Source organism: Micropterus dolomieu, linkage group LG19 (assembly GCF_021292245.1).
Source record: "Micropterus dolomieu isolate WLL.071019.BEF.003 ecotype Adirondacks linkage group LG19, ASM2129224v1, whole genome shotgun sequence".
NCBI classification, from domain to species: domain Eukaryota; kingdom Metazoa; phylum Chordata; class Actinopteri; order Centrarchiformes; family Centrarchidae; genus Micropterus; species Micropterus dolomieu.
Window position 1 is genome coordinate 8,296,527 of NC_060168.1, and position 18,456 is coordinate 8,314,982.

The 18,456-nt window shown below is 38.3% G+C and overlaps 1 protein-coding gene and 1 long non-coding RNA gene across 7 annotated transcripts in view; one reads left to right on the forward strand and one right to left on the reverse strand.

Moving 5' to 3' along the window:
* Nucleotides 1-6,087, reverse strand: part of LOC123957694 — a 7,644-nt gene extending 1,557 nt beyond the window's left edge. The window contains exon 1 of the long non-coding RNA XR_006821865.1: nt 5,368-6,087. This is a non-coding gene — a long non-coding RNA (uncharacterized LOC123957694). The remainder of the gene's footprint in view (nt 1-5,367) is intronic.
* The window catches only part of pigg (phosphatidylinositol glycan anchor biosynthesis class G), a 60,274-nt gene that overhangs the window by 29,157 nt on the left and 12,661 nt on the right, over nt 1-18,456 (forward strand). For 3 of the 6 annotated variants that reach the window (XM_046030676.1, XM_046030677.1, XM_046030679.1), the window contains 2 exons: nt 8,236-8,639; nt 10,914-11,105. In XM_046030676.1, coding sequence (XP_045886632.1) covers nt 8,236-8,639; nt 10,914-11,105 — 596 coding nt within the window. Of the gene's footprint in view, nt 1-5,350; nt 5,445-5,478; nt 5,656-8,235; nt 8,640-10,913; nt 11,106-11,447; nt 11,598-18,456 lie in introns of those variants that run through there. The other 3 variants (XM_046030678.1, XM_046030681.1, XM_046030680.1) reach the window with 3 other exon arrangements.

The following is an 18,456-nucleotide window of genomic DNA, read 5'->3' on the forward strand; positions in this document are numbered from 1 at the left end:
TGATTTAGCCACGTTAGCAAAGTCTTTACTAATGCAGCTTTAAATCACTTGAATGGTCGTGTTCTTTGAAACAATGGCCTGACAGAAAGTTTTAGTAGATTTTCTTGAATCTGTGACAACTGAAAAAGCACTCCACCATAACATGGCCTAAAAGAGGTGTGTTAGTCGATTTGAGACTTTGGGCACAATTAAACATTTACAATTAAATTAAAAAGAGTCCCTTTAATTACCCTACAGTATTGCACAGAAAGATATTAACGTAATAAGTAGGGAGTACTTTTTAATATCAAGATTTTTAATGCAGGAATATAACTTTAAATATATTGACACATAAAAAAAAAACATATATCATGTTAATGTTGACACACATAAGACGCACGAGAATCTTTTTATCAGTCAATGCAGTGACAGTGAGAGTTATAAAATAATATTTTTAACTGTTTTGTTAACACAACAAAGGGTACATGAATTTGTTACAGAAGCTGCTACAGTCTGTTTTGCTGCAGATTTATCTATATCTTAGAAGTCACAGGCTCCCACGATCCATTTAAATCGGCTCACCTTTCTGAAACACACTGCTGCATTGATTAACATAATCCATCATTTTAAATAGCATATATATTGTATTATTTTCTAACATGACTTTATAACCCCACAATCATTGCAGTCGTATCAAAAATGTTCCAGTCTACCAGAATTAAATCTATAGACATCACTGTGCGTCTCCGGCTACATGGTGCCTTCCACTCTTTATAGAAGGTTTTGTATCACCCATCTGTTGCCAAAGGAGGGTTACACCAGTGTGGCATGATGTAAAAAGTGAAAATAGTCCTATTAACCTTGACTTTTAGCTGCATTAGAAAGTCATGTTACATAAAAACTGCAATGTGCTGTTCAACACAAGTTATATTAGTCAGTGCAGCGGCAGAGCTTGGATATATTAAGAGAACTGGATACCATGGTGCACAGACTCCTGAAGACCCTTATTATTTTGTCCACACCATTTCATGGTTCATATCAGTGAGGGTAGGCTACATAACAGAAACGCGTCTAATGCTGTACAGTAAAGCACCAACAACTCTCAACTGAACATTGTAACATTCATGATGGGAGGCTTTACTGCAAGACTGTTATATTAGAGTACATTTGTTAAAGCTACTGTAGTTGTCCCTAATAAACTGGCAACTTCTTTGGCTGAGCTAGCTGACTTCCTGCTGGCCCCCCGCATGGATGAAATTACATGAAAATAATTTACTGACCAAATAACTCAAATCTTTATTAAATTAAATCTTTGTCTATGGGAAAAAGACTTTTTATGAAAACTAAAGCAGACTTAAGACAGTATAACAGACAGACTTCACTAACAGTTAAAAATAAACAGACACAAGTCAAAATTATGTAAGTACATACACTAAAATGGTTTCAACTCAGTAATCACAATTATAAACTCTGTTACAAAGGTCATATTATGGTGAAGGCCGATTTTCAGCGTCTGTCAGTTGTAAAAGAGACCGTGTGTTTACATGCAAGTAGTCAAACTAATATGAGGAGAGAAAATATCTGTCGTGTACTCATCAAATAACCAGAAAAATGATTTAACATGTCAAGGGGACCAGTCAGTACACCTACATGACACCATTTAATCTACAGAGTTGATAGAAAAGCGGTTCAGCAGTAAACACTGTTGTAGCAGTGTTTTTGCTGGTTTTTGGGTGACCGAATTTGTTTAAAGAATTGGTGTGTGTCCTCCCCCTATAACAACTATGTTGAAATTTACTTCAACAAATCAAAGTAATTGCCAGCGATGTTTACATTGCTCTTCTAAATGTGAGCAATCAATCAGAGATCATGGGACTAGTTATTCTGAAGGTGGATGCTTTCAGTCTCTAGTGTTTGTTTAAATTGGCCTAAAATATGGGCCTTTTCTGCTGCACCTCTTTGCTCATTATAATTTATCTGTAAAGGTTACATCTCATTTCCCTTCTGGGAACTTTGAGAAAGTGCCGATGCGGCAAAAAAGAAGTCAGAAGAATCTACTTGGGCCATTAGGTTGGGTGAAGAAATGAACTCCCAAATCTACACTGGAGTATGTGGGGGGAATATACTGTAGATGTTTCTGTGACAGGGGCTTTCTTGAAAAGACTGTGGAATATTTCTTTGTTGAATGTCACACAGATGTCAAAAAAGTGCAGATAGCTCAGTTGGCAGGTAATGATTGGATTTATCCAGCAGTACATTCTTGAGAAATCATCAGAATTTAGCTAGAATGGTAAAACACAGAAAATCTAAAACATTTTTTTTAAGTATTTAGAAAGATTTTGACTTTACCCTTTTGTCTTTGTGATTGAAACAATCACCAAACAGTGAAAAGGGAACAAATTATTTACTGCAACTAACCCGTGATCCTTTTTTTGTTTAATTGACTAATCGTTAAGTCTAAAAATGTCAGAGAATAGTGAAAAAATAATAATACACAATCACAATCATACAGTGAAAACAGAGACAAGGTGAAAATCCACACATTTTAGAGGCTGGAACCAGAGAGCATTTGGATGCTTGACCTGATAAATGAAAAAAGTGTACTGTTTCAACACCGTCTGTGTGTTTATATTAAATTATTTATGTCAAAAGTAATGCAGAAGAAACACAGTTCTGGATCCTGATTGGCAGACCATTCCAGCCACACAATTTAGACGATACAGGCTATAAAAGCTCCTAACAGTTTATATTTATGGATAATCAACTCCAGCTATAATCTGTCCTGAACTATAAAAGCTGCACATTTAGCTATAAATCCTGCTGTAGTTATATTTCTAAGTAATACAGTAGCATGTCAGCTTCCTTACATTGACTTGCAGTTGATGTTGGAATCAATTTTAAAATGTCATTGATTACTTTCAGAGCAATATATCTTGTTCCAAAAATGGTGATTAAACATTTACATTCAAGTTCCATCTTCATGGCCAAAATCTTTATCTCTGTAATTACCTGTGTGGAGAAATGCTATTAGTAGAATCAGTGTCCTCTAAGCGACGACTGACGAACTCATTTTGATACTGAGATTAGATGATGAAGCTGTTTTATTGTTGCACTATATCATTAATGGTAATGAATTTGACTTAAGGACAGGAAAGCAGGAAAATATTGTGCAACAAACTTTCAAAATGCACTAAATTATCTGGGAGTCTTATAGTAGTCTTATTGTCTTATATTATATAATCACTTGAATCAATTTGGATCTAAGTGCAAAGCTGCGCCTGGTTTGGCTTGACAAATGACTGCATTATGGGTGGCATGTAAAACCTTTATTAGAGGTATCCTGATTAGTTTCTCTGCAAGAGAGTGAGGTTAAAAAACTGGAAGACCACATCAAGAAAAATGTGATTAGAATTCCAGTTGAATGAATTTGAATACCTTGAAGGTGAGTATACGTTATTTTAAAAAGTAGTGTCTATAAAGGATGTGACAAATGGTAGAATATTTGAAAAGAGAAACTGGAGAAAGCAGAAATGCCAAGTCTAAAATACCAGCAATATTAAAAAATGAGTATTAATTAAGTCTCTCTAACGTTTTTAAGGAGCCTACAATACAACAGTTTAATAAGCTTTCTTTCTTTCTTTTTGACTGAGTGAAAATATCTATTTCACATGAGAAAGCTCCAAAGGGTTGAGTCAGAAAGCATGTTTCACAACTGCATGATGGAGAGTCTGGTTCAATGGCTTGCCAGTAGAATGTCATAAATCATAAACACATATTAGACCTAAGTATTTCTAGATGCTACTGATTTGTCAGTTTCATAGTATTTTTGCCTAAAATCATAGAAAAATTATATTGACTAGAATCTATGCAGTAGAGGCAAAATATTACAAAAAGGTTGTGATCTTGTCACTTCACTGTGTATCGTGAAGCAGAGAAGGGCCTTGACAGGGCAGAAGAGTAATATCCTTTGTCCATCCTGATCATTACCATTAGGATTCAGTTACAGTCTTGATTGATGGATGTTCTATATGTTGGCCCTGAGGCTGCTTAGAAAATATTTCTCCCTATTCATCCAAGGAAGGTTAAAATCAAGGGCAACTGGACTTGGTACTTGAAGATGTTTCACCTCCATACCTCAACCATGGGGCTGCTTTAGAACTGAAGTAACCTCTCAGATGAGAGGTGAAACACCTTCAAGTGTCTTCAACCAAGTCCAGTTGCCCTTGTTTTTAACCTCACTTGGATAATTATGACCTGGATTATTGAGAAGCTTCAAAGACATTTGTCCTTTTTATGATCTTTAAAATAACAGAATATCACTCATATCAGTCTGTTAAATATAAAGAGACAGCCAGAAGCTTGTTAGCTTAGCTTAGCACACAGAGTAGAAACCAGGCAGAAGCAGCTAAACCATCTGCCACCTCTAAAACTCATTAATTAACACATTATATCTAGCTTGTTTAATCCACACAAAAACAGGATTGCAAAAATTGCCGTTTTACAAGTGGTGGACTGTTTCTTGGTTGGGACCAGTAACTTTCTGGAGTCCCTGCTGATTGGAACCATGAAATGTATATAAAGATGGACAACATGACAGCTCCCCTAAAGTGAAGCCAAAACATCTCGGTCACTTTCTAGTGGTTGGCTGCAGTATAGGTCATAAGCATTGCCTCTTCCATGTTAGCGGATAGGACACGTAAAATACATTTTTACCAAAGATGTTTTTTTGCATTTTAGGTAATTCTTATCATGCTGATTCTATGTGTTCACTTTTCTGGTAAGTTTGGTTTTAATAGACTAGACGTCAATGCGTCTAGACCATAGACTGTAAAAAGGTCTAGACGTCACCCATTGCTTGGTGGACCTTTCGTTTTGAGGCCTCGAGTTGGGCATTTTGGTCATTGTTTGGAACAGAAGTTACCATATTTGAATGAGAGGCATTCATATTTTTTCCACCAGATTTTCAACAGCTAGCTAGCTAGCTTGGTTAGCAAGGTTACATTGTAATTCACCTTGACTTTGATATTAATTGAGATTATAATTTTGGCTAGCAAAAAACAGGCTTAACATAATATACTTAAAGGAAAAAAAATTAACAGCCGACACTTTAGAGTCCCTTTTAGTACAACCAAATGCTAAATTAACTTTAATGAACTCAAATCACGCTGTTAAAGCGTCAAAGTTCTTAGACGAAAACACAGCACTCAAACAAGTTCATCGGTAGTTAGATGTACACAGTGCAGCGGATACGATTTGCCTCTTTCCTAATTGACTGGTCGCTGTGCATTTTTTGAATTTGCATCTGTGGTAAATGTAAACAGCAGCAATCAGATGATAATATGAAAGTTTCATCTTCACAATAAACGTCATTTAGGAAACAGAGTGCACCTCCTCTCATCTTGCCAGAGTCTTGCGCTGACATGGACCACCTGCCGAGTGCTTGATCCGGGATGTAGATGGTGCAGGTCTCTGTAACGATGTGGGCACAAAAGTCTCTAAATTCCGTTGCTTGGTCAACATGAGTCCCGATCCTTAGGAGCAGAATTAAATCCAAGCTGGGCCTGCATGGCTCCTCTCCTGGCTGACTTTCCTCTCCTCCGAGCGATCGGCGCTTCCAATGACTGAGATGGAGAAAGCATGTCAGAATATAATTTGGTCCTTGCCCAGTGCTTTGAGGTTGATTGTCTGACTTACTGGTACCCAATGCAAAGACTTGAAATTTGGTGTAATATGTTCATGTTTCTTTGTTTTGGTTACAACTCTAGCAGCAGTTTGGATAAGTTGTAGTGGCCCAAGAGCTTTCTTTGGTAGACCAGTGACTTTGAAATTGTCCACCCTGCTTAAAAGTAATGCAGGAAACTTTTTTTTTTTTACTTTTTGAGATCCTGTTTAGACATCTCCTTAGTCTAGCAATAATGTTTTAGATAATAAAAGGCTTACAGTGTAACATAAAAACACTATTTATAGTCATGTGGTGAAATTATAATGTAGATTTGAGTATTGTCTGCATATATATGGTAATTAATGTTACTGCTTTGAAAAATCTACCTTAACAGCAGCATGGTACTCCACAGGTGGTGCTGACTCGCTTGGAAGTAAGATTGCTAATGGAGGTAAATAATTCCTGTCTAGCAAGTTGGCCTGAACCAGTTCGGAACAATACCTGAGAGTCCAACCAAGTTTTCAGACCTAAAAACAGCAGTGAGATCTAATAATACCAGAATAGAAATTTTGCCTGAACAATGTTGATTCCAATGTAATTTAGGATCTTTAAAGAAGTGAGTGGGGGAGGTAGTTGCTGTTTAAACTTTATATGCAGACAATACTTTTCTTTTACATATACATTTACATATTTTTCTTAATGGCATAAGAAATACTTAAGCATCTCTTAATTAATTACATATCTATTCAGTCTGCTGTGGTTACCCTTAATTTTGATTAATGCTTAGTTGAATCAGATATTTATGATCTATTGCTACGGCATATAAATTGTAAATAGAGTGAAACTGTATCAATGGTATATCAATAGGGTAATAATTATTCTATAGAAATGCTGATGCTTTGTTTTTATTCAGTAATACTTCCTTTACCTTTGTATTCCAACTACGGCCATGATTACAGATGAGTATGCAAAAGACTTACTCAGTGAAGGAAAACATGAAGAATTGTTGCTTTGAGATCTCACAATTTGCCACCCACTGGAGGAGAGAGAGACTTGAAGGGGAGAAGTGGATCTGGGGAAACATATTACAGCTCCCTTTGGGCTATGACAGGTTTTATCTCAAAAACAAAGAAGTTGTGGGCACACAGGGCATCAATTCTCTTCTCTGTAATGGAAATGTAACTCTGATTTCTGTACAAATGAATGAACAGACCCTGTTTAACCAAACACTATATTTTGGGAGATTTTAGTAACATACAGGGTACTTAATCTGTAACACATTCTTAAAAACTTAGAAACAGGAATTATTATTGAGAGCTTAATAAAAAAACAATGTAGGTACTGATGATGTATGACAATGAAAACTAAAAGCTGTGATCCTGCATTTGCCACGACATTAATTGAGTGGTATATTTTTGGAAATCCAGAACTGCATATTAGTTATCACAGCGTGTTGCATAAAATAACGTGTGAAAGCTGACCAAAATAACAGCCTGTAGTGCCCACAGTGAACTGATACTGTATCCTCCAAGTACAGGCTCAGCATGTCTTTGTCATCAAGATGGACACAGACTAAGATGCATGTCTGTATTTCGTAGCTGTTTGTTGGGCTAAAATATTGCTGCTGAAATAAGAGGTTGGCTGAACTTCATTTGAACTCGCTTTGCATGGCAATGTACTGTCACCACTGAAGAAAATCATTTGCATACAAGTATGCAATTGGACAAACACCAATTTTAAGAATGTGATGGCAGCAACCATAAGTGTCCTACCACAATTGTGAATGACCGCTGCTCTAATGGAAAGAATTACCTCTATACGTACTGCTTCAGTCACGTATGTATTAGCAAAAAAACCCCCCAGCAGTCTGGATTGTGTTTCTTTGATAAAATTTGGATGTAGACAGTATGTGCAACAAATAGACAGAATTTTCTCTCTTGGAAGCCTTTTTGAGTTTGAAATGATCTGGCTGAGATAATAGAGCAGGTATAAGTGGTTGTTGGGTTTAATGAGTGTCACTAGATGAGGTGTTTCTATATTGAAGTAGATGTATCTAGATATGTGTGAATCACCAAAGCAGTACTTTTATCCAAATAATTATCCCACTGAGTTGAACCATTATAACGGCCAGTGGGTTCACAGCACAGAGGTGGGCGAGGTGAAAGTAGGTCGAGTGTCTATTCTGGCTTGTGTGGTGGTTTCATTTCTTACACCATTTGTAAATGAATGAAGTTAAATGGATTTGTTGATGCAGCAAACGTACTCCTAAGATTTTAAATTTGGCCAGTGTCTTAATACGTTTGTACCTTTGGGTACAAACATAATAACGATCTCATGTGGAGATCCCAGATCTGGATCTCTACCAAATTTGTATCTCATGTTTCTAGGACCGAGACTTATCTGTCCGCAAAATCTCAAGGAAATCTGTTCTTTGATTTAATTACAGACAAGAGCAAAAGAATGATGTATTTGTCAGATGTAAACATGTAAATGCATTTAAATGTTGTTTGTGCACAACTGTAACCACACAATATTTTTTTTAAACTCCTGGCGCTTAAAGTTCTGTTTGAACGCACTTTTGTTCTCTTTTATAGTCTCCATTGAGGAGCAGTGGCAGTGAGTGGTCGCTGTCAGAGCTGGATGTTCTGCTGCTGGCCGGCACGGTTGGACACACTGTAAGCTTGGCGGCCAGCAGCTTCGTAGAGGAAGAGCACCAAATCTGGTACTTTCTGCTCAGCACCCTCTGCCTCGCCGTCTTCCAGGATGTTTGCCGGAAGTACTTCAGAGAGCAGAAGGGCTCTGTGGATGAAGAAGAGTATATCCTCCCTTCCAAAGACTATCATTCCTCTGCTCACCCCAGTTCAGAATTATGCTCAGAGAAGTGGCTAGCATTAGCCACGCCGCCCTTCACTCTGGTCTGCTGCCGGCTGCTGCGCTCCCTCAACCAGACCGGTGTGCAGTGGGCTCATCTTCCAGATGTGGGACACTGGCTTAACAGGTTGGGTTTAACAATCTTCTAAAATTATAAATAATATATAAAGTGCTATACAAGGCAAAATCAATCACACGTACAGTAAAAATTTCTCCAATTCCATCTCCAAAATGATATCAATAGCCTGGCATTGCCAGACTAACAATTTTTTTAGAAGGCTGTTTTATATTTCACACCGGTATTTTTGCCACAACATTTCACAACAAACACAAAGTTTACATGCACAGAACAGTTGTTATTCAAATCAATTGAATTCAGCTTTAGAAATGCTCCAGTATATTTTTTTAATCTTCAAAAGCAAGAGAGAGATTTTTCATTTCAAAACTTTTTGTAACTCAATCCATTTGTGAGGGGAAAGTATTTAAAACCTGTCTTCACAACTTTGTTTGAACATGAAGTAAAAATTTCTTGTGACCTGGCATTGTAATTACCGGGTTTTGATGTGATGACAGAGGAGCAGTGATTAGCCAGCTTGCTTCTATTAGCTATACTTATTTAACTCAACAAGATCTTTTAGTAGGCTGAGACAGAGTGTTAACAGCAAAAGCTACCTGGTTGATTCAGAATTACCTTGGCAGCATTATAATTCCTCACAGGTTCCCTAGGGAAAAGATGCACCGCTCTATGAATAGCGAGACGATAGTGGTTTGTCTTTCTCTTTAGTTCCTCTGAAGTCTTTGGAGTTCACTATTAAACAACGCAAAAGAGCTGGACATATAAAGTGATTAAATTGAAGTTCAGACGTGTATCTGACCATGTATTTGATACAAAATCTGTTGCATATATCCCTTTTGAGTGTACTGACTCAATGTCTTCTTCTCTTGTTACTCAAGAGAAACTTTACAATTTTAACCCCACTACTGTTAAGGCTGTAAGAATGGTGAAATCTTAAGTATGTTGTTTGTTCTGTTTAGCATTTTCCTTGTCAACTGAAATTAACACGGGGCTGCTAGCAGAGCTGAAGACTGAGGATAGTGTAAAGTTTTGTGGGTTTTTTTATGTGGGAACATGTAGGTGACAGGATATTACAAGAACTCATTTTCAGAACAGCTTTGGTTGAGGATGAGTGGGGGAAAACATCTTCTAAACTTTAGGTTTTAGTGTGAATGGGCTTCTTTTGCTGTTTAAGTACTGACAGTCAGCAGTCACAAGGGGTTAAATTCATTCTAAAAAGGCAGAGATAACAATTTGTCCAGTAGCCTCAGCAGACTAGAATGTAATGCAGCGACAATATGTTCTATCTCCATTTGTCTCTCCGCCTACACATAAGAGCACACAACAGATCAATGTAGTTTATTCCTGTTCTCTGGGTACTATTGAAAGCCATTATGGCAAATCCCCTGCTGGTGTAGACATAGACATGGCTGGTTGAGTGAAATTTATAGGGAAATTACACTTGATAACAAAATAAGCCCCCGAATGATTTGGTCATTTAAGGGAAGGTATAGGATGTTAACACTATGTTAGTCTTGTCTTCTGACACTGAAATGTTTTTAAGGTGTGTTCCTCTGGCTGAGAAGCTGATAGTACCCTCCATTTAGCTTTTTTTTTAAACATCCAAGACGGGAAAATAGCCTTCTTTGATTGCTCAGACTGTAGAAAAACTGTGATTTCTATGTAAAACTGTGACTGTTTCAGAGCCATTAATATTCTGTCAACATCACGAGGCAGGGGATTATGGTTTGTTCTTTAACATGCATCACATTGTGGAATAGAGATGTGAATTCTGACCTTTTCCCTGTCCAGCGTTGCCCTTTCTTCCTCCCTGCACTGCCTGTTGCTTGGATAATGAGATCTAGGTAGCGTTACGCCTCATCTTGTCTCAAAGTACCCAACATCCACTGCTGTCTGATCCAGCTAACAGCTAAATACACGGCTTCTTTTCAACTTTGATATGTCCTTTGAGGTCTTATTACCTGTCTGTGTGGTGTAAATTCAAACTGTATAGCCTTAAATCCAGTGAACAATTGAAGATCCATTCCTCTTTAAAGTTTTAAACTACTGGTGAAAAATATGAAGGACTGTGTTTCATCTCATGAAAATGTTCTCTGTTGCTCAGTAAATACTTTAAATGAAGAAAGCTTAAACCTTAATGACTTAAATTACTGAATTAACATTTGGTCATTACATTTTATGATAAAAGAAGGCCAATGTTGAAATACACACAATATGATTGATTTAAATATAAATAGATTTTAAATTAATTTTGTTTTAAAAATTGAAAGAACTCTCTCATATCAGAGTGCACCCAGTAACTGCTTGTCTGTCTTTTCTTTCTAGCGCCGAACACAGGATAGTACTCTCCCTGCTGGCTGCTTTCTGTTTGGTTCTCATTTACCTCCTGGTTCAAAGACGGTGCTCATGGGTGTCCAAGGTTGCCCTTGCCCTCGGACTTTTGGGTGTCTACAGCTACCGGGCAGCTGTCGGCAATGTCTTGTTTCCCTGGCAACACTCTGGTCAAACTATGTCCAAGTAAGTTTTTGTGAACCCCATGATCATGACTTCAGTCATCGAAACAGTTGGTAAATCCCCTGTTAGTGAGTTGATTTAAAGTGCAGCTGAGCGTGCAGCTTGCAGTGCTGCATGTGTCATTTGGGACAAACACTCAGACCCTCTTCTCTGAAACTGTGATGATGAACTGTTATTTTTTTTGCTTTACCTACAGTAAAACTTCCCGACACAATGTACCCTCAAGTCCTAAAAAAAGGCCTGAAATTAAATTAATTACATTGAAAGGGGAGTCGTGCAATCTGTTTATTTAAATTGGCAGTCGGTAAGAATTGCAGTAGCATCGACATTTCTTTTCTCCTCCAGCACAAGTCTCTGGCACAGCCACAACCCCACCCACTCCTCCTGTCCTCTGTAACTGATGAAAACAAAGTCACATTTTCACAAACCACAGGGGTAAGACAGCCAATTAGAGTACAGTCTGAACACGGAAAATAAAGAGGAATTTTGGAATTATAGTTTTGTAAATTTGCCTTTCATTTAGCTTGAAAATGTGTTTGTTTTTTTAGCTTCTATGACTGAAATACAAAACCGTGCATTGCTCATCATTGTTAAGCAGTGAAAATGTCAGTAGTTGGAGGTTTTGGAATTATGTAGAACTCCCGTGGGAGTCTGAAAATGTGCAAAATACAGTACAGGCCGGATAGAGAGTTCAGAAATCTTAGCACCTATTAGCACTGAACAGCAACCATAGTGCACCTTTAGATATGATTATTAGAGGTCTTTCAGAGATTATATTTAGCCGTGAAGATTTCATTTTTGGGTCTATCAACATCTACTTGATGGGCTGGCACAAAATTTGTTACAGACATTCATAGTACCTAAATGATGTATTCACATTACTTTAGTGATCCCCTGACTTTCATTTAGGGCTATCATCTGGTCAAAAAGTTAATTTGTCCAATGCTTTAGTTTATGAATGAAGAGTAATGACATCCCTACAGCCTCAACTGTTCCTTGTGTTTACAGCTAATTAAGCACATGATAACATGCAAACTAAGATAATAAACATGGTAAATATATTATACACTATGCCTGCTAAACTTCAGCATGTTAGCATGCAGACATTAGCATTTACCTCAAGCACCAGTGTACCTAAGTACGGCATCACAGAGCCACTAGCGTGGCTGTAGACTCTTAGTGTTGTTTATGGTGACAACAGGATATATTTTCTCCAATCAAGCTATTTTTACAGTTTGAGACATTTGTACTGAAAGTTTCACCATTAAGAAATTTTAGTAGCTACTGTACTGCTTAATGATAAGGAGGGGTTTTTTGGGGGGAAAAAAAGCTTTTTCTTATCTTGGTTGTTGAATTGCACTTGAGTTCCTCCTGCTATCATTGAAAGATAAATCTTGAACAGTTTGGATTTCTTAAGCCTGCAGATGGACTGACACCCTTTTGGTATATTCCTGAGGGTAAGAGTCTCCTCTTCTAGACCATCAAACCTTAATCAAGCATACTATGTTCATAATCACAGTCTTTTTACACAGTATATGATAAAACTGTTAATGTGATGCACCATACTTCAGCGTCAAGTGCATTTTAGACAGTCTGTTCGTCCTTGAACTCAACTTGAATAATGTGGGGGGAAAAAAAGTGTAATGTGTGCCTTAAAAATACATTAGTATTCTTGAAGACCGATTCCTTTTTACACTGTATATAACCTCAATCCTTTAGCACAATCTATATGTAATAGCTGTTGTTAGCATTGTCCAAAACGAGAGGAAATCGAATGTTGCAGCTCCTAAGTGTGGTAATTTTTCATTCTGAAGTCTGTGGCTTGGCACGGTGTTATCTGCTACTAACCCCCGTCAGAAAATAATGAGTGTGCAGGACTGCACACAGTTCTCCTGTCTAGTTTTTCTGACCTCCCTTCATCTACCACCAGTACCTGGCCTTCCCTAACCTTTCCTGTTGTCCTTAGCAGTCTCTCCTACTTGCTCCCCTAATTAAAAGCTCAACCTCTCACCCTTACCCATACAAAGACACCTGACTAAAGCCATGCAGCTACACCGTCTCCTTTTGACAAATTGTATGATTGACAAGGTTGACCCAGTCCTTCAGCTTTTTCTTCAGACCTCAACAAGTTGATAATTACAGAGCTCCGCCTCAAGGATGTAATTTAAACCCAGTCCACACTGTGGATTCTTTGGCAGGACTCTTTATATAACTAAGACAAACTTGAGTCTGATAACATGCAGTCCCTCTCAGGTGTTGTATTTTGATTACTGGGCAAGGAGAAGCAATATTTGTGTAATTACACTAGAATAGTGCTATGATTTAAGTGTAGTATAGCTTCCAGCTGCTGAATTGACAGAATCAAATAATGTGGAAAATTTCCCATGGGTCTGATTTTTAGGGTTTGTATATTTAGACAACCATGAAGTCGAATTTAATAGTTATTTTAGATACAGTAACAGAGCAGTTTATTTTCGTATGAAATGGAAAAAGTGTTTTTTTTTCTTTCACTCCATAATGTGAAAAGTAAATGAATTCGTATAATGACCCTTTTTAGTCTGGTCTTCCTGAGTTACTCTTTCTATGTCTTTTATCAGAGTAAAGACCCCTGGCAACCGCCAGACTCCCTCCTCGCCTTCCCATTGTGCCCACTCCCTAATTACACTGTTGCATCTTTCAGAATGGCTAATGGGTTTGAGGACAGCCAACGCTGCTCACTTTAAACGGTTCAAAGAGTTACTTGGACTGATGTCACTGTGGATACAGTTTGTCACTCTCTTTCCGTTTTTCTCTCTCTGACACACACCCTTCCTTATGGCATCATCAGAAATGAACCTAAAAATAGACAGCCAGTCAACTGACAGGGCAAACATGAACTTTACATTATTTTTTATTTAACTGGATATTGAGAAGTCTCTGATTACAACCCGAGCACTAACAACAACAACAACAACAACAACAAAAATGTAGAAAGAAAGATGCAATCAAGGTAACATTGGAGTAAGGGCTATAATAGGAAGTAGCTCAACATCAAAGCAGCCGGCTGAGGGCCAAGCCTGTCTATACCTGTATACATCATAGCCAAAGTTTTTTGCAGTCTCTGTTCCTCCTCCTTAGCATTTATGGCACATTGTCTACCAAACATAAAGCCACAAGAAACATTTACAGTGTTTATGTTTTCATCTGTGTGTGTTTGTGCTTCACACCTGCACAAAGCATGACCCATTTTATCATGTACTGCTTTATCTAGAAAGGGGCTGTTGTGCAGGTTCCCAATTTAAAAATATTCATGCATACCGATCCCGCTTAAAAATGGAAATGTATTCAAACTCGTCTCAAAACACCTGTGAACCCCTGCCACACACACACAGACACAAATTCAGTTTTCAGTTTTATTACCCAAGAGGTAAACCATTTCATAATCCTGTTTCAAAGGCAATTCTGTGTTATTACAACATATCAGTGGTGACATTTAGCTAATCATTATCTTCCACTGATTTCAAAACATTGCCTAGTTCATAAAGGTGCTTTGGTGTGTACTTTTATCTTCTTAAATCATGTTACTGTTTCAGAATAAAGCTGAAAAGACATCAACACGTGCTGCCAGCAGAGCAGGTATTGATCTAGTGGTTTGTTGTGTAATTAGATGTTTTGTCTCTAACAATTTTTTTTTTTAAGTCTGCCACTTTGTCCCAGTGGCATTTCAATAGTTGCCACATCAACGTCTCTAGATTTATCTCACAGAAAGACCGGGGCTCAGACAAAGTGGGCAGGCCCTCCTCATTCTCAGGCGCCTGCATCAAAGCTTTCCTCTGGCAGTGAATTACTTGTTTTGGCTGATTTACTGTAAGTGTTAGCCTGATGCAGGTGATTGATGAAGGGGATACACCAAACATGTTGAGGGGATTGGACTTAGACTTACCTTTTCTTATTCCCTTGCTGGAAAACCAGCACTTGTTTCCAAGGTAACATGAAATCCAGACAGCTCCTCTGTACCAAAGCTTGACAAGCTACTATTTTCTGTCTACTGTTACTGCTATTAACATTACAAAATGCAGCCAATAAGATCGGATTGATGTGGCTGGTGGAGTTTTCTCACCAAGCAATGTGGATGATTCCCTAAGGCTTTAAAGCCCCTGAAATAAATCTGAAGGTTTTGCTCAATAACATTGAATATTCATGACTTTATAGCAATAATCGAAGTTCAAGTTTGAAAAAAAAACATGTTATGTTATAACTTATGATGAAAACTTGAAAAACTATGAACGATAATCTGGTTCATCACGTCTGTTTGAGTGCGGTCTGATCAGATGTGATCGACAGTGGCCGGGCAACATAAACAAACAAACCCCACAACTGTCTTCAGTTTATTTGATTCAAACATAGCTATATTTTGACTACAGGGCTGTGTTCATGGCATGGACTCTACTCTCTGCTAACAATCCCACAATGGTATGTGTTGCATTTTAAAGATGCAAAAATTACGATTCATAAAGGGCAGAAATCTACATTTATTACTGACTATAGATTACACTATAGAGTGTCTATTGTAAAGAGAATAGTGAATGTGGGAGTGATTGCAGAAAAGGCCAGTGACATCACCTTTTGCCTACTGAGACCCCCATGTTCTTCTCAATAGAGGATCATATGCAAACAAAAACTGAAATATCTCGTGAAATAACCAAAACTTTTCCAACTTTGGTAGAAAATGATCATGTAGGACCCCATCCGTCATAGTAAGACGCATGTTTTCAAGGTCTTCAAACTATATTGATTATCCCTTAAATAAAGTTACGATCATGTGTTTAGTATGGTAGTGATACAAGGGGGAATCAGTGAGTGAGTAATGTTCTTTTGGTCATTTTCTACATAGACTTAGCTGACTCTATACAGGTGCTGGTCATATAATTAGAATATCATCAAAAAGTTGATTTATTTCAGTAATTCCATTCAAAAAGTGAAACTTGGATATTATATTCATTCATTACACACAGACTGATATATTTCAAATGTTTATTTCATTTAATTGTGATGATTAAAACTGACAACCAATGAAAATCCCAAATTCAGTATCTCCGAAAATTAGAATATTACTTAAGACCAATACAAAAAAAGGATTTTTAGAAAAGTTGGCCAACTGAAAAGTATGAACATGAAAAGTATGAGCATGTACAGCACTCAATACTTAGTTGGGGCTCCTTTTGCCTGAATTACTGCAGCAATGCGGCGTGGCACTGCTCAGGTGTTATGAGAGCCCAGGTTGCTCTGATAGTGGCCTTCAGCTCTTCTGCATTGTTGGGTCTGGCGTATCGCATCTTCCTCTTCACAATACCCCGTAGATTTTCTATAGGGTTAAGGTCAGGCGAGTTTGCTGGCCAATTAAGAACAGGGATACCATGGTCCTTAAACCAGGTACTGGTAGCTTTGGCACCGTGTGCAGGTGCCAAGTCCTGTTGGAAAATGAAATCTGCATCTCCATAAAGTTGGTCAGCAGCAGGAAGCATGAAGTGCTCTAAAACTTCCTGGTAGACGGCTGCGTTGACCTTGGACCTCAGAAAACACAGTGGACCAACACCAGTAGATGACATGGCACCCCAAACCATCACTGACTGTGGAAACTTTACACTGGACTTCAAGCAACGTGGATTCTGTGCCTCTCCTCTCTTCCTCCAGACTCTGGGACCTTGATTTCAAAAGGAAATGCAAAATTTACTTTCATCAGAGAACATAACTTTGGACCACTCAGCAGCTGTCCAGTCCTTTTTGTCTTTAGCCCAGGCGAGACGCTTCTGACGCTGTGTCTTGTTCAAGAGTGGCTTGACACAAGGAATGCGACAGCTGAAACCCATGTCTTGCATACGTCTGTGCGTGGTGGTTCTTGAAGCACTGACTCGAGCTGCAGTCCACTATTTGTGAATCTCCCCCATATTTTTGAATGGGTTTTGTTTCACAATCCTCTCCAGGGTGCGGTTATCCCTATTGCTTGGACACTTTTTTCTACCACATCTTTTCCTTCCCTTCGCCTCTCTATTAATGTGCTTGGACACAGAGCTCTGTGAACAGCCAGCCTCTTTAGCAATGACCTTTTGTGTCTTGCCCTCCTTGTGCAAGGTGTCAATGGACGTCTTTTGGACAGCTGTCAAGTCAGCAGTCTTCCCCACTGCTCTTGAACTCTTCAACACAGACAGACAATAACATATCTGAGAAGGATTGATAGGATTGTCGTTCAATGCTAATGACTCAAGAAATTGCAGGCTGTAGTCTCATTTGAACAAAATATCCCTCTAGACTGGGGTTCCAAGATGCTTTGCATAACACCACTGAGCACACACACTTCAGAAGCAAATAAAGATGCAGCATTATTAACCCAGCACGTGCCATGGTTATATGCAGCTATTGCAGGATTCTTGTTTAGTGTTACAGTTCCAACTGCTGTAGAGTTGGATGGAAAGCATAAATCACAATAATACCCCCTTAGCTAAATGACTAGACTCATTTAAGTAAGGGCTGGAAAAGTTAAGCAATCTGATGGGTGCAAAGCTGCGTTGTGTGACTTTCTGTAATCAGGAGACACTTAACATAACTGCAGCCACTTTTGGGGGGCTGCAAGTGGGGAAATGACATAAACAGCAAATAGCCTCAGACAAGAAGGAGGGCTTTCTGCGCTGAAAATGTCAAAGCAAACAATATTCCTTTCAGAATTTTGCATGCCTCAGTGTTGCTGAAAATGTTTATTGTTTCAGACTGACTGACTGGATTAGTACTGCAGTGAGAGTTAAATATACAGGTTTCAGAAGGGAAGGCATCCTTAATGTCTCACATCTAAATCTCATGTGTGTGCCATCCACCTTCCTTCATGTAAAGCTGAGGTATGAGATGACGGTCACATTAAGTACACGGTGCAGCGCTTTTATTATTAAAAACAAACATGTAGGGCAGAAAGATTAGTTTGTAGTTCTCTCAATTTCCCCACCCGGCACACTAGTTAATAAGTAATCCCGGTAGATCAAACCCTTCACTGTCCTCGCATAAGATCAAATCCAGGCCAGATTTTCCACTCTTCCTTTGCATAAAATAATGATGAATACAATCCTTGCCACATTGTTAGGGGAGTTGTGAATAATAAAGAATAGTGCTGTATGGAGAATATTACTCTGCTGCTTTCCTCTGTTGGAACAGGTTTCCATAAAACACACTGATTAATAATACATGTGCAATACTTGCTCAACTCCTTCAGGGTCAGCTATTATCCTGTAGTGCTTTCACAGCTTTGACTGCATCCTGCTTCAGTTGAAATGTTGCTTTACTTTGTGATGGCCTTCGACTGAGAGGAAGCGTGTCTCGAACGTCATGC